Source organism: Nannobrachium achirus (assembly GCF_963921795.1).
Source record: "Nannobrachium achirus genome assembly, contig: SCAFFOLD_255, whole genome shotgun sequence".
NCBI classification, from domain to species: Eukaryota; Metazoa; Chordata; class Actinopteri; order Myctophiformes; family Myctophidae; genus Nannobrachium; species Nannobrachium achirus.
The window spans coordinates 12,780-38,752 of record NW_027665045.1 but is presented as its reverse complement, the minus strand read 5'-3'; the positions used below and the strand labels follow the sequence as shown (position 1 = coordinate 38,752).

Genomic DNA, 25,973 nt, shown 5'->3' with positions numbered 1-25,973 from the left:
CTATATACGCTGATAAGAGCTATATTATGGACGTTTGAATGGACGCTTGGGTGCTTGGGCACCTCCCCTTTTGCCTCAAAGTGCCCCTTTGCCCAACATCCCTGGCCCTTATCAAGCCCTGAATCGCTATAGCCTTGTTCATTTCAAACTTTAGAATTGGATTCCGGGACCGGGGTGGTGAAGGCTATTGGCTGCAACCGCAGCAAAGGGCGGGACAATGTGTTCAGCTTGCCCAGCTATATGGGCATGCGGTCTACGACATACCTGCAAACAAATCAACACACATTGTGCCAATAGAGCTGAACCCGATAGAGCTGTGGTGCCCAGCCACCAAGCATGCACACATGAACGCACGAACGCACGAACGCACGCACGCACGCACGCACGCACGCACGCGCACACACACACACACACACACACACACACACACACACAGACACAGTGGAATTAAACACAGTGCAGGAAGACGGCTGGTAAACAATATTCCTTCTGAATCCGTTGAATTTTTTTTTTTTTTATATTTTGGACACGGTTATTTTATTTATGTCACTCTTCGAGGCTGCATATGCGTGCATAAACGTCCAGAATGGTGTTAACTTAATCGCTTTTATATTTTGTTTACAGTAGTTTATGTCTGACTCTTGAGGTTTGCATGTAGGAGGAAAGTAGATCAAAGATAGTGGAATAAGCAGTGGTGGAAAAAGTACTAGTTTGTACTTGGCCTAAGTAAAAGTATCAATACTGCAATGCAGAGATACTCTGTTTTACAAGTAAAGTAAGTAGTCCAGAATTCAAAATGTATTTGAGTAAAAGTATCGGCATCAATATATACTTAAAGACTAAAAGTAAAAGTACTCATTGTGGAGAAAGTCCCATTTCACATGCTATTTTCAAATGGCCAAAATATAGGCTATATAAGGCTGAAGTGGTTAGTCAGTGTGTTTTGTAATAATAATCAGAATCTACAAAGTAACTAGTAACTAAAGTTGTCAAACAATTGTGGTGGAGTAAAATGTTTAATATTTGCCCCTGAGATGTAGTGAAATAGAAGTAAAAGTATACAGAAATGTTGAAATACACCAGTAAAGTAAAAGTAGGCCTACTGGCTTCCCTCCACACCACACCACACCCACTTTCCACATGAATGAAACATGAACATTTGTAAGAACAAATATGTGCCCTTTCACTCCTACTCACTCAAAGTGGGTGACAAGGTCATAACACGAAAAAATGAAATCTCTTACTTAGGATGTATCCTTGAAGCTAATCTTTCCAGCGAAAAGATGACTTCTAAAGTAATAAATAAAATCAACCAACGAACTCGTTTCCTACAGAGGATCGCCCCGATGGTCAATTTCAACACACTGAAGACCATAGCTGGTGCAATAATCCAGCCCCTCTTTGACTACGGAGTCCACGTATGGTATCGTGACGCCCCACAAGCCCTGAAAACTAAACTCCAAACAGCCCAAAATAAACTAATTAGGGTCCTGCTTAGCCTTCCCTATCAGACTCACCTCACCGCTACTCACCAGTTAAGAGTGGGGTGGCTCAGAGTAGATGACAGAGTACAGCAACTTGCAATGGGCCTGGTGTACAAGATACACTACACCACTATGATACCCAAGTACCTGTCAAAATACTTTATAAACATTAAGGATGTCCATAATTACAACACCAGAGGCAGCGCCACAGATCACTTTCAACCCAGAGTCAAAACCAACAAAGGGTCAAACTCTTTTTTCTGCTATACCACCAAAATGTAGAAAGCCTTACCGAAGGCCACAAAGGAGTGTGGATCACTAGCATCCTTTAAAATTGCCCTGAAAAACCACTTACAGGCAGCAGCCGTTCGCAACTGGTAAAAAAAAAAGAACCTAGCCCAACCCTACCCTCCCCTGCCCCTTCTTATACTGTTTGTTTAGACTTACTGTCTTCTATTTTGTTTTTCTTTACATATCTACTGCATAGTACTGTGTTCTATTTGTCTGTCATTCAATGTTATATGAGATACTTCAATGGTTTCCAGTGGAAATAAGCTTAGTCTTTTCATGGATCTCCTTTTAGTAGACCTTGTACCAGTGAACTGGTAGTACCGCGTGCCTCCCATTTCTGCTCCGCTACGCCTAGCCCCCCCCCCCCCCGCACCCGCCTCCCCGCTCTGTCCCAGACCACGCCCACTGACTCGCTTCCCTGCGTAGATTGCGTAGCAAGGTCTCCGCCTCTCACAAGCAAGTCGCACACATGCACACATAAACACAGCGCACACGCACACGCACACGCACTCCACACAGTAGTAGTAGTGCACGCTCGCACACATACACGCATACTGAACAGACGCGCACGCCACTTGGAGATTGAACTTCGCAACAGGAGGACTTTGCTGGAGGAGAACGGAGAGGATCGCATCAATCAACGCTGAATCCGCGTCTTATCTGAATTCACCATTTCAATGAGGTATGAAGCTCGTTTGTTAAATGTAGGTCTGCAATGTTGGCTATATAATGTAATATATACCTAAGTATATGATTATATGTGCCCGGCGGTTCGTGTAAGAGGCGGCTATCTCTGGCAACTCTGTCACGGTCACAGAGTAGCAGCACTGACCATCCCTACTCCGCAAACAAGAAACGAAAAGTATTTCCACACCACAATTTGGCTCATTCTGTGGAAGATAATCACCCACAAGTGAAGTTGTGACTATTTGGAGTCTAACACTGCTGCAAAAGATACCTGCGATGCAAGATACCTACATATGCTGTTGGCACATTGTGACATTGCTGCTAAAAAGCTACACTGTTCCATATTGTACTGCTGCTGAAGATATACTGTATATAGTGTACTGTATTTTTACCGTTTAGCTATTATCTGTACCTACATAATGCTGTTTGCACACTGTGACATTGCTGCTAAAAAGCTACGCAGTTCCATATTGTACTGCTGCTGAAGATATACTGTATAGACTATAGTGTAGGCCTACTGTATTTTTACCTTTTAGCTATTATCTGTACCTACATAATGCTGTTTGCACACTGACATTGCTGCTAAAAAGCTACGCAGTTCCATATTGTACTGCTGCTGAAGATATAGGCCTACTGTAGACTATATAGTGTAGCCTACTGTATTTTTGCAACTTTGCTGCTACTGCGTCTTTACTGCCACTTCATTTTAAATTGAAATGTACTATTACTAGTTGCACTAACTGCACCTTAATTTTTACTGTGAATTGTACATTAATAAAGTGCATCAACATGGAAGTATTGTCCCATCATTTACTGTGAGTGAGTTCTACATGACTACATGCAATTATTGATCACAGCACAAAATGTGTAGCCTGGCGAAGCCCGACGTTATATCTGTGTTCATTCCTTCCAGCCCGACGTTATATCTGTGTTCATTCCTTCCACAGTATGGAAGGAATGAACACAGATATAACGTCGGGCTTCGCCAGGCTACAAAATGTGAGCTGTAATAGCAGTAAAATGACAACATGGCTATAGTACTAATAGATAGCATCATTCCCGCCGGATAAAATATTGTTTTAAAATCGAGGATGATAGCGTCATGCAGTTGTGTAAAAAGTAGGCTACCCAAATGTTTAACTTAAGTAAAAGTATCAATGCGATATAGAAATATTCTGTTACAAAGTCCGGAATTAACAATGTAGTCTACAGGAAAAAGTATTGGCAACAATATGTAATTACAGTACCAAAAGTAAAAGTAGGCTACTCATTATGCAGAATGTGTAATGAGCAGAATGTCTACAAGCTCACAATGGGTCGCATCGCATCGCGGCCGAAATCGATTATGACTTTAGTGCTTTATAAATAGACTAATAATCAAATTCTAAAAAGTAACTAAAGCGTCATGTTGTCGATAGCAGGACAACAGGACGGCAGTTGTTGTTAATTACCGATGATAGCAGGACAACAGGACGGCAGTTGTTGTTAATTATCGATATTAGCTTTATTATTGTTGTTCACAGAGAAGCGCCTCTCTTTCCCATTTTTTATTTTCTTCCGAGTGCTAAATGCGTCGCATCGCGGCCGAAATTGATTATGACAGAAGTGTATGACAGAAATAATAATAATCAAAATCTAAAAAGTTGTCTATAGTAAATAAAGCATCATGTTGTCAGCAGTGGACTTTTTCTTCGTTCCATTTTCTTCCGAGTGTACGACTGCGTCTGTCTGTGTGTGCGTAGAGAAGCTTGCTTACGCAAGCTACGCAGCGAGGCGTCATCTACGCAATTTACGCAGGGAAGCGAGTCAGTGGGCGTGGTCTGGGACAGAGCGGGGAGGCGGGTGCGGGGGGGGGCTAGGCGTAGCGGAGCAGAAATGGGAGGCACGCGTCATGCGTAACTGTACCGTCATGAAACTGTACCTTTTCCTATGCAAACTTCTAATAAAGTCTTCAATCAATCAATCAAACTACACTCTAGGCACAGTAGTTTAGTTACTGTGTCATCATTACTGTCATACTTAAGCTACACACTATAACAAGATAAATCATTGGTTCTTTTGATGTTTTATTCCTCTTATTTGTTGCTTATAGCTCCTCCCATTCCTCCAGGTTTCCATAGAGAGCTGGTGGGGAGGTTGGACCGTTGGAGGGAACAAGGTGGGGAGGTTGGACCGTTGGAGGGAACAAGGGAGGAAGTGCCACCTCTTTTCCATTTGTTTTGCTGAAAAGTTCCACCTATAACTTCATCATGTCTGCCCCTGGTAAGCAACGTCTACACAGTACAGCTACTAGATTTCAGAAATGATTGAAAGCTAGATAGAACTAGATAGAATCCATTAATCCATTTAGGCCTAGAATTATTGAATGCTTTAACCAGTGAAAAATAGCAGATATACGTACAAGCTCACAGCGTGGCACTCGGTGCCGCGCTGCAAGCTTGTAGATCTGCTATTTTTGAAAAAGTCAAATCTAACGTTTGTAACTCAAATTTTGCTTCTGGGTGGTCCCTAGAACTAAATATTTTGAGATGGGGGTCCGTGGCCAAATAAATATAATTTTGGGGGTCCTTCACATGAAAAGGTTTGAGAACCACTGACATAGCAGTCTCTCAAAAACAGACTAACTGAGCTCCAAAGGACATATTCTTTGACGATGGCTGGCCAGATTGCTGACATAGAAACATAGGTTTTTCAAAAAACCTTAGAAGAATTCAAAAGACACTTATAGAATCGGGTCAAAATTCTAATTTTCACGATTTTCAAAAATAGCAGATCTACAAGCTCGCTGTGAGCTTGTATATCTGCTATTTTTCAATAGTTAGAGCATAAAATAATGATACACAATAATGTGTACCCGTAAGGCACAGAGAACAGCTTATCTTGTTGAAGGGTTGAAACTTGTTGATGGATGTGTTTAACAGCAACTTCATTTTCCATCCAGCTAAATTGTGCTGGTGTGCAGTGTATGAGAATCTCATGAGAAAAATGGGAGGGTTTAAACATTAATAACACATCATGGATTTTTGACAAGACGTATGAGGTTAGTGGAATATTGAGATCTTGGATTTATTTCCTGTACTAAAAGCAAAAAGGTTTCAGTTAAAAGTATTTAATAATAAAAGAAAAATCAATGTAATCATCACATGTATATCCACAATTCAGCCACGGAAATGCTGAAGAATGAGGATATTTATCTCAGTGATGATGTTATGCTTGCAGAATTCAAAATTCACATAATTGACAGATTATATTACCTAAGTAAAGGTTCTGTGATGATTGCTTTCACCGCAAGTTTCCAGTTTACGTTTTCAGTATAAAGGGGCAATTCTTGCCAGGAAAGAAGCATTTCTTCGACTCAGACCTTATCGCCAGGGTTGGCTTATAGCAGCTGTCGGTAGATAATGCCGGTCTTATATAAGGGTCATTTGTGTACGGTGTGATTTGCCATGGTTACTCATTGAAGTTGAATCTCCATATGGAGATAACCTACGCATCACACTAAGTCTGACCTCACCAGCCCATATTTGTCGCAATAATGTCGCCACAAATTTCGGCACGTAATAACTGCCGCACGATTTACGGCACCAACGCAATATATACACCAAATGTGCGGCTCGGCCGGGAATGGGGTGCCATTACTTTTCTTTCCGATCCACGTTACCATTGCGACGTAATTCGCAAAAAACAACGCCCAAAAACCCCATTGACTTAGAATGGGGGAAATTTCGGCACGTAGTAACTGCCACACGATTTACGCCACCCCTGCAATATATACATCAAAATGTGCGGCTCGGCCGGGAATGATGTGCTATTACTTTTCTTTCCGATCCGCATTACCATGGCAACATAATTCATAAAAAACGACGCGCAAAAACCCCCATTGACTTTGAATGGGGGATTCTGAAAAAAAAACAGAAACTTTGGCCCCACATTACTCTGACATACTTTTGCCTAGCAACGTCACTTAAACTTTAAAATGCACACACAACTTTGGTCTTTTTCCAGCCAATAGGGATGAGCTGTAATTGATTAAGCCCCGCCCCCTCTGTAACAGGAAGTGCCCTTCGCCAAACAGGAAGTGCCTCTACATCTCATGAACCGTTTGTCGTACAGACGTGTGGGAGGCGTCAAATGACTTGATTAAGAGTCCTTAACCTTAATTGGGGCCTATTTCACCAAACAGGAAGTGCCCCTCACCAAACAGGAAGTGACCCTTTATCTCGTGAACCGTTTGTCGTACAGACGCGTGGGTGGCGTCAAATGACATGATTAAGAGTCCTTAACCTTAATTGGGGCCTATTTCGCCAAACAGGAATTGCCCCTCACCAAACAGGAAGTGACCCTTTATCTCATGAACCGTTTGTCGTACAGAGTCGTGGGTGGCGTCAAATGACTTGATTAAGAGTCCTTAACCTTAATTGGGGCCTATTTCGCCAAACAGGAAGTGCCCCTGACCAAACAGGAAGTGACCCTTTATCTCATGAACCGTTTGTCGTACAGACTTGTGGGTGGCGTCAAATGACTTGATTAAGAGTCCTTAACCTTAATTGGGGGCTATTTCGCCAAACAGGAAGTGCCCCTCACCAAACAGGAAGTGGCCCTTTATCTCATGAACCGTTTGTCGTACAGACTCGTGGGTGGCGTCAAATGACTTGATTAAGAGTCCTTAACCTTAATTGGGGCCTATTTGGCCAAACAGGAAGTGCCCCTCACCAAACAGGAAGTGACCCTATATCTCATCAACCGTTTGTCGTACAGACGTGTGGGTGGCGTCATATGACTTGATTAAGAGTCATTAATCTTAATTGGTGCTTCCTTCGCCAAACAGGAAATGCCCTTCGCCAAACAGGAAGTGCCTCTACATCTCATGAACCGTTTGTCGTACAGTCGATAATGTTAAAGCTAATGCAAAAAATGCTAATGTTAAAAAATCTAAGCTAATCTAACGCTAATGCTAACACCAAAAAAAATCTAACGCTAATGCTAACACCAACCGCTACACAAGGTTGCACACACTTAGTGAGCTGCAGGCACACTTGAAATTTCTTAGAAATGTTCTTTTCTAGTTGGTGTTGTTATCAGTTTGTTTTTCAATTATTATTACTTGAGAGACTCACATAGTCTTCATTTGAAGATTTTGGTTTCATTTAGCAACGTTTTCATTCTGTTCATTGAGCTTGCCTTTCAAACTGTAGGCTAGGCTATAACCACCCTTGAGTGCTCATAGTCCTGGCGAGGAAGCGCCAGTGAGATTTTATTGGCTGCATTCTGTCATTACTAAATGGTCAAATGACAAAGTAGGTTAGCAGATAGATGTTAGAGACCATTGTTGTTCTGTCCGATCCACATGTGACAAACAAATATTTGGTCTGTGGAGAGTGAAGATACACATACTGTACATCAGGGTTCCCCAATAGGCGGCCCGCGGGCCATTTGCGGCCCGCGGGGGGGCTACTGTCTGGCCCACACCAACCCCAGTAATAATGGTGGTATAAGAGCAGCAACAACACTAGTATATCGTCGTTGTCGGGTGGAAATCTCGTATCTCTAAATTTGTACGTTCTTTCGCAAATCGTACAAGGTCGTCGCACAAAAGTAGTGAAAACAGCAGATCTACCAGTTGTGTGCTTGTAGATCGGCTGTTTTCACTAGTTTAAATCATTTTTAAAATGAACGGTTTTGGACATACAAGATTTTCACCCGACAACGACGAAAACTGGTGCTGGAGTAGCGGGAACGCCACCCCTGCAATGTTGTGGCCCTCGGCTTGGTACCCGACATAATGCTGTACATAGTCAAGATACAAGCATGGTAACCAGCAGCCTAGTTTTAGATTCACTGAACTTTATTGTCACATCATCACATGATTACAGGGAGTAAGTAAGTAGTGGGTGGAATATTTTTTTTGTGGAAGCTCAACAGTTACAGGAAGAGTTGGAATGAGAGAATATAGGCTACTGTAGAGGAAAGGAACACAGAACAAGTCAAACCTCAAGGCGGATACTGTCAATTTAGCATCTGAAATGAGCAAGTCATTGACACCATGACTACTATGACATTTCTTTGCTGTCAAACTGCTTTTGCTGCAAATAAGAATACATATCCAGTAGGGGTGTAACAATATAGTAACTGTATCAAAATATCGTTTTCAACTTAAAAAAACGAAGTATATCGAAATGAAAACAGCTAAAATCGAATCGTATCGTTTTATTTTGTATCGTATCGAATCGTCAGAGCAAAGAATCGATTGTATCGATACTACCTACTTGTGCATTGTATTTTGCATTTTTAAGAAGAAAAAATAAGAAGGGGGGGGGGTTTCATTACATCCTTTCCATATAGCTACACTGGTCTATCGATAAATGTGTGTAATCTCTGTGTTCATGTTAAGGTGCAGGTTTGTCAACATACAATGACCATGTATTTGGCAGATAATCACTGTGTTTACTTATTTATATCCATAATAATACATGTTTCCCTTAAAAACCTGCACTATACACACCTTTCACACAGATTTAATTTCTTTGATAAATAGTTACTACATCGATTTTAAATCATTGAATCGAATCGTATCGTGTCGCCATGAATGAACCAACATCGTTCATGTATCGTATCGTCAACCATGTATCGTGATATGTATCGAATCGCTATTAAAATGTATCGTTACACCCCTAATATCCAGTATGTTTCAAGCTAAAGCTCATGTAAAAAATATCAAATAAACCCATTGCTGACTACTGTGGTATGTTGTGAACAGTAGGCCTGTGACAAATTGTCAAAAAGTGCTTTAGTTTTTGAGATACCCCTACCGGAGGTAGAACCAAACACAAGATAGTTTTTCCTCATCTCTAAGCCCTCCCATACATGAAATGGATTCTTGTATAAAAATATTTTTTTGCAAAAGTGGTGAAATTGATATATAAAGTTAAACACCCCAAACTAAAAATAAGGCCTGTCCGTCTGGGGGTTGAGGCATATAAACTCCTGTAGATTCACAATGGAAGCTCTGAGAGGTTTAAACTTGCCATACGTGAAGCCAGGACATCCCTCTACATCCTAGAAAAGACCAAATGTCAATATCTGAATTGAAATGGAAGATATAGTAATTTGAACACATAACTACAATAGGCGGAAATGTAAATCTATGTAGAACACTTATTACTTTCTAGTGACTCTGACATGGATTGCCATATCAACACACATGATGGAAAGGTGTGGCTCTACTGAATTCAACAGTACCAATTGTGTAAACGTAGCTTGTATACTCATGGAGTTATATCACTAAATGTATATGGTGTCCCAAATGAGTGGTAAACAAAAACTGTCCTAATACAAAGTACAATGTCACACTGATTAATTTTATTTTCAATTCACTTATCAAGGGTTGAAATTTTTTAACAAATTACCTTGAGTAGAAGTCCCTGAAATGTATGAAATGCCCCAAATTGATAAAATGTTAAATTGTATGCAACTTCAACTATAGGGCAGAGAAACGTGTAGGCCTACAGTAGAAATACTAACAATTATTTAGCAAACCTGGCTGAGGGAAACCAAGCTCCATCCATTTGAAGCTGCACATATTCTCTCTGTATCTTATTGCCTACTTCTTCTTCATAAACAGGTCAATCATTTCAAATATTTTGGAAAGTGAAAAAAGAAGGTCCTAGCCAAATCAAAGAATGACCTAGATTACATTTTCATTAGTTTAATAGAGCCTTTCCAATGGCCTACATTGACATTGTATTTTGCAGCACTTTGGTCGACCCTTGTGTTTTTTAAATGTTCTCTAGAAATAAAATTGACTTGACTTGGCTTAACTTGGCTTGACATTAGCAGTACCAAGACTTAACCAGGATGGAACAGAGCCTTAAGTGCTATCAATAATATGGTTACTGTACATAGAGCATGTATTTCTAAAAAGCAGACTGCAGAAGGCCTTCAATGCATATACTTAATGTTGTTCAACAGATAGATGATGATGTTCACAAAACCCTGTCTCCATATACAGATGATATACTTTCTTTCAAAATTAAGTGTATCTTATAATGTTTCATGTACCATTGAGAAAACTATTCCACTAAGAACAAAAATAGTGAGAAACAAGTTGCAAATGCTGATAGAGAGAGTATACATTCACCAGTCACAAGAAGACTGGGTAGGGTTTATACAACATTGTTTAACATACAAAAGATAGTTTCATTTGTGGGAAGGGCAGTACAATACCAGAACATTGACAGCCATTATGACTGGTATAGGTAAGAGAATATTGGCAAAGATAATTCTCTATATAAATTAAAGTTATGACAATAAACTAAGAGTTATGGTGACATACTGAAGACACTGAGGTCTGAGGAAATTCCAACACATTAAATAAAGTCCTGGAAAAGCTCATACTGCATTACAATTTGTAGAATGACACAGAAAGTCCAAAGTGTGCACTTGGGATATGCAATGAAAGAATATGCACATCTCCAAGGAAAGACAGAAGAGACGGAAGACTGTGGTAAATGGTGCATTTGTATAGCAACTTTATCCAAGGCGCTTTACATAAATTGACAGGCAAGTCAAGATCTGTCTGATATTCTGCAGATATATTGACAACAGGCATGGACCAGTGTCTTCTGTATGTCATCATATCCCTTAGTTTCAATTCACTTCAATTTCCTTAGAGAAAAAAGGTTTTGTCAATGAACCTAGAAGCTTGTTTTGACATCACATTGTTGACTCTATGACCAAGACAGCCTGGAGATCCCTGATGTCATCAATATTAAGCCCATATTTGGCAATGCCCATATATGGATGCTCCATATGGCCAAGACAGAATTCATTTGCAAATCAAGACTGCTGACTATCATCACCTAGATATCCATATCGACTCTGACCTCATCAAACCCTGGTATAGCCATACATGGAGACGACTGGATCATCACTTAGATCTCCATGATATCTGGTAATATCCATACAATAGAATCCCTTATATGCCTATCAATATTAAGCCCATATCTGGGAATGCCCATTGGACACGAGTCACACTTGCAAATTAATTCCATCCTTGTCCCTTTTATGCCCATATATGGAGATCCCTGTCCCTGATGTCATCAATATTAAGCGCATATCTGGGAATGCCCATATCTGGCAATGCCAGATATGGCAATGACAGTATATGGACACTCCATATATGGCCAAGACAGAATTAATTTGCAAATCAAGACCCAACACCTGGATCTCCTTATACAGTAAGAAGATCACGACACTGACCTCATCAAACTCTGGATATCCATATGGAGACGACTGGATCATCAACTAGATCTCCATATATGGAGCTGGTCAATCTACATCTGACGTTACGGACTCCATGGTTATAGCTGACTTGTACTGACATCACAGTGATGACTTGACCAGCTCAGCAGAAGGGTATACATGCCAAAGCAGCCATGTACATGCGCCCATGTGCACACACCCATATGTGACCTCACCCTAAAGGCCCTAAAGGGCAAGGTCACTTCTCGCCCTTAGGGCATCTTACTGTTTGTATTTTCATCATCTGAAGGCCTTCTGCTATGGCTTTATGACATTATGGATCTAGTTTCTTTCCTTTTTCCAAAAGAAATTCTGGTCAAATTAAACTTTATTAGCTAGATCACCCTTCAGCTTTTCAACAGATTTGGTGAGGTCTTTCTCATCTTTTTACATTCCAAAATATTTGTAATGATTTACTTTTTTACAGTTTATGAAAAAGCCCACGTAGGCAATAATATTCAGATAGAACAGAAGGAGACAAATGCTGCAATATAACTCGACTCTAACCAAATAAGTTAAATGAGTACTGTAGAACTCCATTTCTCCCTGCACTATTGTTGCATAAAATGTAATTTTTTCTCAACTTTGGGACATTTGATACATTTACTCGAACTTCTACTCAAGGTAATTTGTAAACATTTTCCACCCTTGATAAGTGAATTGAAAATAAAACTAATCAGTGTGATATTGTACATTGTATATGTCTATGGTTTCACACTTGCCATTTTACATTTTTAAGTGTAGCAACAGTAAAAACAGCACATTATAGGTAATCTTTGCTCTTATTTTACATTCAGCAGACCAGCAAACAGAGCGCGCTGGCCATGTTCAGGTGTTTAAACAGATATCTTTTTGTGTGTTTATAGACAGTTGCGTCCACTCTCAAATAATGACTTGCCTGGTCGGGCAACCTGAAAGCAAACTTCACTTGCCCGAAGGTTTTATTTACCTGCCGGGGGCAGGTGGGCAAGCCTTAGTGTCAATGCCTGCTGTAGGGCTCGTTTGTGTATTGTATGACATCACGCCACATCATCGGCTGAGGACTGTGTGATGTCATCATATCTCCATATATGGAGACATAAGTTGCTCATGCCCAAATATGGGCTGGTTAGGTCAGACTTAGTGTGATGCGTAGGTTATCTCCATATATGGAGATTCAACTTCAATGAGTAACCATGGCAAACTGTCAACTGCCCGTATGTCTTGATAATTGGTAAAACAAACTTTTGGCCTATTTGTGGAGATAAGCGAGATAAGCAGAGTCACTAGAAAGTAAAGAATGTGTTCTACATAGATTTACATTTCCGCCTATTGTAGGTATGTGTTCAAATGACTATATCTTCCATTTCAATTCAGATATTGACATTTGGTCTCTTCTAGGAAGTAGAGGGATGTCCTGGCTTATCAAATATGGCAAGTTTTAAACCTATCAGAGCTTCCATTGTGAATCTACAGGAGTTTATATGTCTCAACCCCCAGACGGACAGGCCTTATTTTTAGTTTGGGGTGTTTAACTTTATATATCAATTTCACCACTTTTGCAAAAAAATATTGTTATACAAGAATCCATTTCATGTAAGGGAGGGCTTAGAGATGAGGAAAAACTATGTTGTGTCTGGTTCTACCTCCGGTAGGGGTATCTCAATTTTCTGGACCCAGAGTCACAGGCCTATAACACTGCTGCTTGTTACATTAAATGAGTCCAACTTTTTGAATTAGGCCGAAATGATTTAGAATGTAACAAGCATTCTGATATGCTGAGAACATACAGTAGTGTATGCCTACTGTATAGGCAAGAAGGCAGGATGAATCAGCAGTGTTAGGAGAGTAGAGTAAGGCAGTAATAAATGAAGGCAGATAAACAGTTTAAAAGTCAGTTTTTCATTTCTTCTTTCCTGAAAACCTTCAAAATATTAGGCAGTTATGCTATAAGGCTAACAATATTGTTACAGACAGGAGGACGACTGAGGGAGTTTTGCATTTGATGTCAAAACACAGTACAGATACAGTACAGAGTACTGTATTCAGTTCTGTTAGGTCATACATGCATATAAATATCATGGTGGCTTAACATGCAAACCTGGCCTCCATATTCCATGCAAATGTCCCTCAGAATTATGTGACAACTCACTGGGTATGAAAATCATTTCCCACTCAAAACAACTCCTACAGCCTAATGTAATCACCCTGAGCCCTCTCATGCACGCATGCACGCCCGTGCACGCGCGCGCACACACACACACACACACACACACACACACACACACACACACACGCACGCACACACGCACGCACGCACACACACACACGCACACACACGGAAGACTGTGGTAAATGGTGCATTTGTATAGCACCTTTATCCAAGGCGCTTTACATAAATTGACAGGCAAGTCAAGATCTGTCTGATATTCTGCAGATATATTGACAACAGGCATGGACCAGTGTCTTCTGTATGTCATCATATCCCTTAGTTTCAATTCACTTCAATTTCCTTAGAGAAAAAAGGTTTTGTCAATGAACCTAGAAGCTTGTTTTGACATCACATTGTTGACTCTATGACCAGGACAGCCTGTTCTGGCAACCATACAGTATATGGAGATCCCTGATGTCATCAATATTAAGCCCATATTTGGCAATGCCCATATATGGATGCTCCATATGGCCAAGACAGAATTCATTTGCAAATCAAGACTGCTGACTATCATCACCTAGATATCCATATCGACTCTGACCTCATCAAACCCTGGTATAGCCATACATGGAGACGACTGGATCATCACTTAGATCTCCATGATATCTGGTAATATCCATACAATAGAATCCCTTATATGCCTATCAATATTAAGCCCATATCTGGGAATGCCCATTGGACACGAGTCACACTTGCAAATGAATTCCATCCTTGTCCCTTTTATGCCCATATATGGAGATCCCTGTCCCTGATGTCATCAATATTAAGCGCATATCTGGGAATGCCCATATCTGGCAATGCCAGATATGGCAATGACAGTATATGGACACTCCATATATGGCCAAGACAGAATTAATTTGCAAATCAAGACCCAACACCTGGATCTCCTTATACAGTAAGAAGATCACGACACTGACCTCATCAAACTCTGGATATCCATATGGAGACGACTGGATCATCAACTAGATCTCCATATATGGAGCTGGTCAATACCTCTACATCTGACGTTACGGACTCCATGGTTATAGCTGACTTGTACTGACATCACAGTGATGACTTGACCAGCTCAGCAGAAGGGTATACATGCCAAAGCAGCCATGTACATGCGCCCATGTGCACACACCCATATCTGTGACCTTGCCCTTTAGGGCGAGGTCACTTCTCGCCCTTAGGGCATCTTACTGTTTGTATTTTCATTATCTGTGTAGTAGAGTATGGCAAGTTTTAAACCAGAGCTTCCATTGTGAATCTACAGGAGTTTATATGTCTCAACCCCCAGACGGACAGGCCTTATTTTTAGTTTGGGGTGTTTAACTTTATATATCAATTTCACCACTTTTGCAAAGAAATATTGTTATACAAGAATCCATTTCATGTATGGGAGGGCTTAGAGATGAGGAAAAACTATGTTGTGTCTGGTTCTACCTCCGGTAGGGGTATCTCAATTTTCTGGACCCAGAGTCACAGGCCTAATAAGTATATCTAGGAAGTACAATATTTCCCCCTGTAGAAGTGTTTATTTGTTTGGTCTCAGCTCGGTTAATATTTATGCATTCATATATCAGATTTCATGTGTTGTTTTCTTCTTGCTGGTGGAATTGATAGCCGTGTGCACTGTAGTGTCTGTTGTTATTTGTATAACTTGTTTGATACCTTTCTATTGTACCTCACTGTAGAGGGACAGCGAGTGCATTTTCCGGCACCCTAACCTGCCGCGGCATTGCCAGAAGTGCCGACAACAGCCGCGGCAATGATTCCTTTGCCGCGGCAATTATACCTAATCCGTGGCATAGCCGGACAGAGCGGCAGTCGGCCGGCATAAGCTGGTCCACTGGTGGTCGTTGTTGGGGGGGGTGGGTTCAACAACAGCGGCAGACGCCTCCGCAACAGCGGCAGATGCCGCGGATTAAGAATAATTGCTGCGGCATAGGAATCATTGCCGTGGCTGTTGCCGGCACTTCTGGCAGTGCCGCGGCAGGTGCCGGTGCCGGAAAGTGTATTGGCTCCTTCTGTCACTGTAGGCAGGAACATTCTGCACTGTAATGTTCGCTAGCCAGTTCAGACATGGTATGAATAACAAGTAGTTTCAGAGGTGCATCCAAGCAAATGTTTCAGATGTTTCCTTGCAAATAAGCATGGATACAGGAACATGCACACACACACACACACACACACACACACACACACACACACACACGCGCGCACACTAGGCCTGTCCTCTAAAAATCGACGAATCGACGCGTCGTTTTAAGCCCCGCGAATCGACGCCAATTGTTTGAGTCGAAGCGAAAATATATATATTTTTTATATCACCAGTTAGCCAACTACTGCGGTGCACTGCTGGACTGGTGAGGTGTCATGTACTTCCAATGAGAAGTAGCAATTGGCGAACAGTTATTTATTGTCTCGCACCAGCGTAGAGGTGAAAGTGAGACAGAAACGGCCAGAACGGTTCAGAACCGCCGCCTCGTTAAAACATTCGGAGCCAGGACGGTGTTCCGTTAAGAGGAGGAATCACGCTGTCAAAATCCCATATTAAATAACCTCCTGCACAGCACAAACGCGCGTCCACGAAGTAAACACTCTTCTAAAGTCAAATTAACATACACAAGTGTAGGCTACAAGTTACGTTTTCTAATTAAAGTGCTTCTGAATTGTTCCAGTGTTGTAATCCATGATGAATGATTGTGTTTCGCTAGTCCACGCTGCTGGCTCTGGCCGGGAGCTATGCCTCCCCTTTTTATGATCCGTTTCTGAAATGAATCCGTTCTCGACACTGACTCATTACTCTGTCAGTGCTCTGTGTCCCGCGACTGCGGACTGGATCCCATCGTTCATTTAAAAGAGCCGTTCAAGAGAGCGGAATCGTTCGCGAATGTCTCATCTCTACTGCACGCTGCAGAGAGACGGGGCAGGGTTGAACAGCGGAGATGTTTTATTTGTTTTAACGGTGTGTTATAACTCTATGGTTGTACACTGCTATGCAGATAACATTTGTGCTCGCGCATCGATATCACCGAAAACACTGTGTATTCAATTCATCTCTTAACACATTGCCTGCCCCACGTTTTTTATTAAACTCTTCCAAAACATGTCAGGGTTTTGGAGCATTTTGACTAATTTTCAATGAATATTTAAAAAATGTGTTTCTTAGCTATGAACAAATGGAGTATACCGATGGAAAGATGAAGAAATATACTTTTACCAATAAATAAATGGGGTTTAAATGTTGTTTCCTGATTTTTCCCTGATTTTTTAAGTGACTACTGTACTGGCCCAACATGGGCTAATTTGAATAAAAAAGCCTAAAAAAAGCCTTTTTATGAAACCAGCATGAATAAGTCGCTTATTTAGTTTCAAGCCAATAGATGGCGCTGTGGTACTGTGTGCTCACTCAACACACGCACACACACTCACTCACACTCACATGCACGCGCATGTCTCAAGCAACAAGGAAGGTCACGTGATTTCTCAGATAATGAAACCATGACATTTTAGGGTAAATGAAACCAAGTGCTTACACACACACACACACGCACACACACACACACACACACACACACACACACACACACACACACACACACACACACACACACACACACACAGACGAGCCCCCCCAGCTGATCCCTGTGTTCAGTGGCGTCAGTTCAGAACAAGCTAAGGTATGGCAACATGACTGGTGTCACCAGGCATGTTGCCATACCTTAGCAACAGGCACGATGAAAAGTACATTTTTATTATTTCCCCCTGTAGCCAAGGTATGGCATTGGCAGCTGCATACCCCTGCCATACCCAATTGACGCCCCTGCCTGTGTTATGTCACGTGATTTCTTAGCTAACGGAAACTCAGATCGATGCAGAGAAAAGTTTGCTGGACCATTGGATCATTTTCCTTACTGTTGTTTAGCCACATGGATTATAGTTTTACGAGCCAGCAGACTGTTTGTTTATCAATGGAATATCTTTACGAGCCAGGAGTGCACTGGGGGGGAGGAGGTGACAGTGTATCAGGTAGGACCCTGTTTTTTTCCGTTTTTTTCATTGTGTGTCGTGTCGTATGGATGGATGTTGTTTTGCTGCGTGTGGCCAGGGGTGTCCCACCAAAATCTGGGCCCTGGCCACAAGGATTCACTGCGGGACCCCCATGATTGTTCTTCATAGGGGGGATTTCAAAAATAGCAGATGTACAAGCTCGCAGAGTGCCGCGCTGTGAGCTTGTAGATCTGCTATTTTTCAATAGCTAAAGTATAAAATAATTATGTCCCCTCCACCTTGGGCCCTAGTAGTGTAGGGTTTCCACTCGCACTCCCCCCTTGTGACACCCCTGTGTGTGTGCGCGTCCTCCTCTCCCACTATAAATACAGAGTGCCTTCACCTAAATACACTCAAATCTAAACGAATTCTACTGTCATCTCTAGGCTATCAATCAACTATCTAAACTCTAACTCTAACTATAAATATCCTATATTCAAATCTCAACCAGCCTCCCAACCGATCTTTTTTTTTTCTTTTTTCTCCTCAGCTGGCTAGCTGGCTAGCCTGGCTTGTCGCGTCTAAAACAGCTGCAGACTTTTTCTCCCTCTCTCTCTGTTGTATTTGGATTGCCTGATAACATGTATTTCAATGCAGTTTTTTGACCTTTTTTCTTCATTCACGTGAATGACCTGGTTCCCTTTGATGTTGCCCTACTGTATTAAGTCACAGGCAGCACGAGAGCACCATCAATTGTAAAACAATGAAAAGACTATAGAACGTTTATAAACGGGCTGGGCGGTAAATAGCTGGGCAAAATAGAACGTTTATAAACGTGCTGGGCGGCAGATGAGTTAATGTATTATTGTATTATGTAGACATGGTTTAAAGCAACACTTTTTATTTTTTATTTTTTTATTTTTTTTTACACAAAGTAGACTATAAAACGATTCGTCGACGCGTCGGATTAACCCCCGCGACTCGAATCGACTCCATAAATCCTGAGTCGAGGACAGGCCTAGCGCACACACACACATTTTTTTTTAAATATATTACACAACAATAGTAATGTAATTTATGTATCTTGAACAATGGTCAAGTTATGACACTATGCCCCATCAACCAACTAGTGTGACACTATTTGATAATGTTGCATTCATTGGGTTGAGCAGTGTGCATGAAATAGTTTTATGAAATTATTCAACTTTACTCCAGTGAAAGATGTTCCCGATGTTCCCACTGAGGGTTGTTGATGTTCATCTTTAGCGGGTATATGTGGATAATGTTTTGAAGTAATTTCTTGTCTTTACTTCAGTCTACCCAGGCTTTCAGCAACCAGCCCAACCTGTAATGTATCAGCCAGGCCCTGTAGGCCCAGGCCAAAGTCCCGTGCCAGGGTCCGAATACGGATGGCCCCCGGGTGGAATCTCCCCGGCTTCTGCACCAGCTGCAGCAGCAATGGCTGTTGGCGTACCGCCAGGGCTGGAGTACCTCACACAGGTAGGCTGGAAGTACAGGGTCTTGTATCTAGATTTAACTGGCATGTGTTTATGGGTGACGGATGTGATGTGGTTCGTTTGCTTATTGCCTTTCTCTCGTGTTCTAGATTGACCAGATACTGATCCACCAAAAAGTGGAGCTCCTAGAAGGTAAAGCTTGTTAGCCCATCCTCTATGGCTTTCTCTTGGTCTCGTACAGCTCTCCTCCCTAGCAGTGGTCACAGCACTCAACTTTAACCCTCTTGTTATTGCATCAGAGTGATAAAGTGACCTCTGCCACCAGACATCCTAATCCTAAGATATTTATACATTTCCTTCCTTTTGGTTTCTCCACCACTCCCACTTATCTGTTCCAATTTCATTTCCTTCCGCTGTCTCCTTTTTCCCTCCCACTTCCCACTCATACTCCAGAACAGAAACGTGCTTCTGCAGGTCAATAGGTCACGGCCACAGATTCCACAGAATCCACACAAATCAAAACAATCAGTCAATTTTGTAATAAAGAAGTATCTTTTACCGTTTTTGGTGTGCAGGCTCTACCTCTTTGAAGTCGGGCCTTCTTAGCCCAGCACTGTCTGTCAGAAACAAACTTTGGACAGTTAGAGAAAGGTTGGCTGAGGATAATCCCCCTCTGAGCGGCTACAAACACGTCCAGGGCAATTCAGTAATGGATTGGAGAAAGATGGCACACACTTTGTCCACTGTGTCTGTCGCCAGAAAAGGCGACAGACAGAGATCCTGGTGGTAAAAACACTCCAGCGCTATACACAGTGCTTCAGTAGCTCACCTAGTGGGAGGATAGGAGAATAAAATAATGTGTCTTTGGCCTGCCAAAGACACACCTAGAGGTACAATCCCTGCCACACCAACATAGCATGTTGTTAAAAGGTTTAAAAAATGTAACAGCAGATCTGGTCTTATCGGACCCAAAAACCTGGCATCGATCAGGAAAACACAGTGAAAGCAGTTGCCAGTTCATCATAAAGAACGCCTTCTTGTCTCCCTCGTCTTCAGCGTTCACCGGCTTTGAGAAGAACAATAAGTATGAGATCAAGAACAGCTTGGGCCAGAATATCTACAAGGCGAAGGAGCAGAACGACTGCTGCAACAGGAACTGCTGCGGCGCGCTGCGGAGCTTTGACATGAAGATCAAGGATAACATGGACAGAGAGGTCATCCACCTCATAAGACCCTTCCGCTGCGGCTCCTGCTGCTGCCCCTGCTGCCTGCAAGAGGTAGGTGCGGGTGTGTGCTGTGAATAATTTAGGCCATAAAAGGTCAAATAAGGCAATAACTAGTAGGGATGGGTATCGTCTGCAATACTTTTAATGGTATCGATCGCATGACGTTGATACTATCGGGTATCGGTTCACGTAAAAAACAAACGATACCTCGTTTCGATACTCTGGAACGCACCCCTGGCTGGTCGCATCTGTAACAGTTGGGCTACTGAGAGTTTAATGACTGCTTTAGTAGGCTACACTCGTTACTGTGGAAAATAACCGACAATAGCCTATAATGTTTATTATTATGATGATTATCCAACGTCTATACTCTCCGCTCCGCCACACTGTGTGATCATCATCATCACCTCTGCTCTACCGCAGCAGCCAGCGAGTCACCACTCTTTCCGTGTTGAAGTTAAATTTAAATAAAAAGTATCGAAAATGGTATCGAAAAGGGTATCGTATCGATTCCCAGGTATCGAAAAAGGTATTGTATCGATTCAAAGGTGAACGATAACCATCGCTAATAACAACCCATTCTCACCCCCTTTGTGTCACCCTCCCGACGCGTTCTCAACTCGCTTTCTGCTTCACCCGTGCGACACTTTGGAACGTTTACTGTGTCTACGGTCGGAGGAGAACGGAGAGTTTTAGGACGAGAACGGAGAGTCTTAGTACGCATGCGCCGACATGTGTTTACTGGAATATTTTCTGCTCACTGGGAATCGAACCCGGGTCTCTGGTTTAGCTGTCGTCATTCTCTACCGACTGAACTAAGCAGACGACTGGGAAATTCCTTTTTTTGTGCTTTTATCTTTGACAACGTGGATGATAACGTAGTCCCTTCTTTGAGCCGTATTCGGACGCGGAAGCAGTCCCCTGGTCAAAATTCTGTCCATAACGGCACATAATTCGGTAACGCCGCTGAGTCGGCTCATGCGCCGTTCACACCGTTCGCCGCGGCGACTCGGTCGCTACCGCTCCCTCGGCGGCGTCTCTCGGCTTTCATCGGCGCCTGAGACGGCGCGGCTCCGTCGTTTATAGTGGCGTGAGCGGTAGCGTCGGGTGGCTGGTAAACCCTTCATAGCGGTATCGAATCTCGCTTCGGGAACTACTTTTTTTCCCTTTCTTCTTAGACCACTGGCCATACCCAATGCGTCCAACCCTTGACACAGTAGGCAATCCCAAAGTGTCTATCATCCGATGCAGTACAGTACTTCACAACGCGTCGGTTGTATGACACTTTAGAGGTGAGAATGTGTTGCAACCAACTAGGCTGATGCCCGTTGGAAACAATTCTCATTGGGCACAATGCCTGTGGGTAATGCATGCCCCTCCAGTTATTCAGTACAATACCTGTCGTCAGAGTAGCCAGTCTATAACGTCCTCTTACTAGAAGACAGTAAGAGGACATTGGTTCACTGGTCACTCATCCAAGCTGCTCCATGTGACACGTGTGTAAATTCATGTGTATGTATAGTCACCTTGTCAGGGACAGAGGGTTGTTTTACTTTCACTGTAGCTCCGTGGGCTCGGGGACTCGGTTACACAGACATCATTGCCATCCAAAATGGAAGGCATGGTCTACTTTTGCCCATTTCTGAACATTGTAGTTTTTTTTTACATGAATTTAACACAGACTGCCCGTACTTGTGTTCAGATATACGCTTGTGTGGACAGAGATTTACTTTAAATGGAGAACGAAAATATCTGTATACGTGTAGTCTAGGCTCCCCCACTATCCCTTGCAATGACAGAGATTGGCCTCCCTGTAGAGGTCTTCGGACCCGAGATCCGAAATTACCCGGGATCCGACCCGCCCCGAGCCGGGTAACGGGGCCATTTCCGAGCATTTAACGGTAACGGCCCGCCCCGGGCCGTTACCGTCTGCCCCGGTTCCCGGGTATCTGATAGTGAAATCGCCGGTTCCTGTTACCCGACAGATATAATAAACAACACATACGACAGAAAATGATAGCATTAGCTAGCCAAAGAAGAAGGAATAAAAAAAAACATGGATTTATTTGTATTTACAAACTGTCCGCATCTCATACAACTCTTAATATAATAACGTTGGCATTCTTTCATTTCGCCAGGTTCGGGTCTCGGACCTCTTGTTCTGCACGGGTATCGGATCTAATTTGCCTAATAATAGTACGGGGCCGGAAATTCCGGGGCCAAATGGGTCCGGCTCCATTTTCCCTGGGTCCCTTTGGGTTTGGGTACTTAAAATTGGACCCGTGAAGACCTCTACCTCCCTGACATGCTTCCCACCTGCAAACATGGCCAGTTGTGTTCGTTGGAACTGTGTTTGTTGGAAAGACAATGAACGGAATCTACCTAACCCCTGCGGCATCCAAATTTTAGTACGGTTAGTTAATGTTTTGGAACGCCTTAATTTGGGTCTTATTTGGATGAAACTTCATCCAAATAACAAGATGGCTTGAGCAAGTATTGCGCCCAAGATCAACGGCAAAGTTCATTGTTACCACAGTTGACAGACATATTATGCACCCTTTGTATTATGTGTTCTTGTTTGATCTCAGCATGTATGTCTGTGTGTATCCATGCTAAATGTACGTGTGTGTGTGTGTGTGTGTGTGTGTGTGTGTGTGTGTGTGTGTGTGTGTGTGTGTGTGTGTGTGTGTGTGTGTGTATTGTAGATGGAGGTGCAAGCACCACCGGGCACAACCGTAGGCTATGTGAAACAGGACTGGCACCCCTTTAAGCCTCACTTCTCCATCCAGGATGCCGAAAAGAAAACCCTGATGAAGCTTGAAGGACCCTGCTTCGCCTGCAGCTGCTGCGGGGATGTCAATTTTGAGGTGAGGACTATAGCTCTTTTTTTGTATGATGTACTGTCTTTTGCAAACTTGCTCAGTCTGAATAGATGACATAAAACGAAACTAATCTTGTTCCCTCTGGACCCTAACAAAAAGACCTATTGTCTGTGTCTTCATACTTGCATAACACTGCAGTGTTACGATAGAAATTGTCTTTGTGCTTCCTCTGCAGCTAAAGGGGAAAGATGGAGGCGAGCCCATTGGTCGCATTAGCAAGCAGTGGAGCGGCCTTCTGAAAGAGGTCTTCACAGACTCTGAAAACTTTGGTATCCAGTTCCCTCTGGACATGGACGTCAAAATGAAGGCCGTGCTCATGGGAGCCTGCTTCCTCATTGTAAGTCTGTGTGTTGTTTTTAACCACATGAACCTTACGTCCAAATTCTGGGAATGTTATAATAGGTGGACATTTGCTATTTTTGTCAAAGACATTTGTTGTGGAGTGAAAAAAGACGGTACCAAGTAGACTAGAGAACCTTGGGGGACCTCAGTCAACACATTTGATTAGATTTAAGTGGTAAAACAATAACTCTTGAATGATATTTGTAATATTGGGATCTTGCCGTTTGGACCTGTTTATCCAAGAACTATAAAATCTGTGAAATAAAATGCACAAAAATGTTCTGATGCCTGTTCTTCTATTTCTTCCTCATCTTCACCCTGCAGGACTTCATGTTTTTCGAATGCTCTTCATAATGAAGAAACCGGGAAGCGTCTCCCATCCTGCTACCTCACTTTCTCTGTTCATGCACTCTGTATTTCCATTCCGTCCAATTGTAAGATGGGCCAGTCTTACTGTTACGTTCAGAAATAACTGTATTACAATAATGCAATACTATTAACCACTTATCATTAAAGGAATATATATATATTACTGTTGTATGATTGTTCTTATATAAACCCAAATGAAAAAGGGGGACCTTTGTTGCCGGACAACGCCAGTTGGACTTTAACCAACAAACCATTAAAGGTTTACACACCACTAGGCTAAGACACAGGTTCGTAATAATACCAGGCTGGGAGAGCAATAATATGGGTCCGAACACCCTGGAGAGACTGACACCACACAGTTTGTTCAGGGGGGTACAAAGGTACAAAAATAGTTTACCCTACGTCTCACTTCCACAACAGGTCTCTGTAACACACAGAAAGGAGACCGCCAGCTCATCGGCTCACAAGTGCAACATAGTTGTCCTAAGAGTACGGTGCTTAACCTCATGTGTCGCTATGGAAAGGTACTTACACACCAGGGAAGCGGCTGCTTCCCGGTGAGTGATGTGGACGTGCGACACACACAGGACCGCCTCTCCGTCTCTCTCCGTCTGTCTCACCGGCGGGTCAGGTAGCCGTCTCCTTCTCACAGCGGGCCAGGCACCGGTTCGCCTCTCTCACCGGCTCGCCAGTCTCTCTCCGTTGCTGTAAACTATAAGGTTCACACAATGTTTCTCAATCAGTGTAGCATAGCTACTCTACTCAATCACATGAGTCTCTGCTCTGCGCACATGGTTCTTTAGAACCCCAGTGTCTCTGCTCTTCTCAACACGTCTCCTCTGCTCCCCTGCTCAGCTCGACTGAGCCACAGTGTCCCATTTCATAGTCTTGCGTCCCGCCCAGCTGCCACCCAATTGGCCAGCCGTGACGTCAACCCACCCTGCATAGGCTGCGACATGGCCGCTAGTTATCCTATCCAGAACCTTCATTCACTTAAAGTCCCGCAGTCCATTCAGAAAAAGAGAACATGGTTAGGGGGAAAGGAATATTATTACAACATAAATACCATAACGAAAATACAATGTGTTTAAATAAAAGAAACAAAAAGAAAACATCATTGTAGTTAAAGAAATAATACAAAAAATGAAAAATAACAACACCTTCCTTTCATCCCTATCACACTCCCCCCTACTTTATCGTTAGCAGTCCCTGCAACGACTCAGGCCTGACTATACCTGGCAGGCGGCTGCCCCAAGTTGCTCCTAGTGGAACGTCGTGGGCCCATAGGGAAAAACCCATAACACTGTGGCACTACTGGTCTGCTCACTTCAGGCACTGGCTCGGGTGGCACCGTTGACTGTGGCGGGGACACACACAATTTCAAAGCGTTACGGTGAACAGTTCGATCCCGGCCTCCCTTCTCTGGCCTAATCCTGTACACCAGCCCCGCCTACCCAACTGTTTCCATCACTACAAACGGCTCAGGGTCCCACAATGGAGCCAACTTCCCCTGCCCTTGTCGATTCCGATTCCGAACCCATACTCGTTCCCCTGGTATCAATGGAGGTATACCTGCCCTACGATCATAGATGCGTTTCCGTTGCTCAGCTGCCCCACCCATCCTCTGCCCAGCATGACGATAAGCCACATTCATTCGCTGCTGGTGGTCCTGTACCCAATTCCCCACTCTTAACCTGGGCTGTACTGGGGGCACCCCTAATTCAACATCAACAGGACGCCGTAAATGACGACCGAACATCAAATAAGAT

General features: G+C 42.8%; 1 protein-coding gene across 2 annotated transcripts; it reads left to right on the top strand.

The window, feature by feature from the left end:
• Positions 1 to 4,607: 4,607 nt before the first annotated feature.
• Positions 4,608 to 24,295, top strand: LOC308280647 (phospholipid scramblase 1-like). 2 transcript variants are annotated; one of them, XM_080754975.1, is made up of 7 exons: positions 4,608 to 4,724; positions 19,244 to 19,428; positions 19,535 to 19,577; positions 20,442 to 20,662; positions 23,317 to 23,478; positions 23,669 to 23,830; positions 24,160 to 24,295. In XM_080754975.1, exons 1-7 carry the CDS (start codon positions 4,712 to 4,714, stop codon positions 24,187 to 24,189), a joined length of 816 nt encoding a protein of 271 aa, XP_080611101.1. In that variant the 5' UTR covers positions 4,608 to 4,711; the 3' UTR covers positions 24,190 to 24,295. The 2 variants fall into 2 exon arrangements, with proteins under 2 accessions (XP_080611101.1, XP_080611100.1); XM_080754974.1 differs by lacking the exon at positions 4,608 to 4,724 and adding an exon at positions 17,813 to 17,967.
• The last annotated feature ends 1,678 nt before the right edge of the window (positions 24,296 to 25,973 follow it).

Bases quoted from the DNA above. Each gene is read 5' to 3' on its own strand.
- LOC308280647 (XM_080754974.1), top strand. From the start codon at position 17,868: ATGGATTATAGTTTTACGAGCCAGCAGACTGTTTGTTTATCAATGGAA. The intron at 19,429-19,534 runs GTAGGCTGGAAG...CTCGTGTTCTAG, and splicing joins GGCTGGAGTACCTCACACAG to ATTGACCAGATACTGATCCA. The intron at 23,479-23,668 runs GTGAGGACTATA...CTTCCTCTGCAG, and splicing joins GCGGGGATGTCAATTTTGAG to CTAAAGGGGAAAGATGGAGG.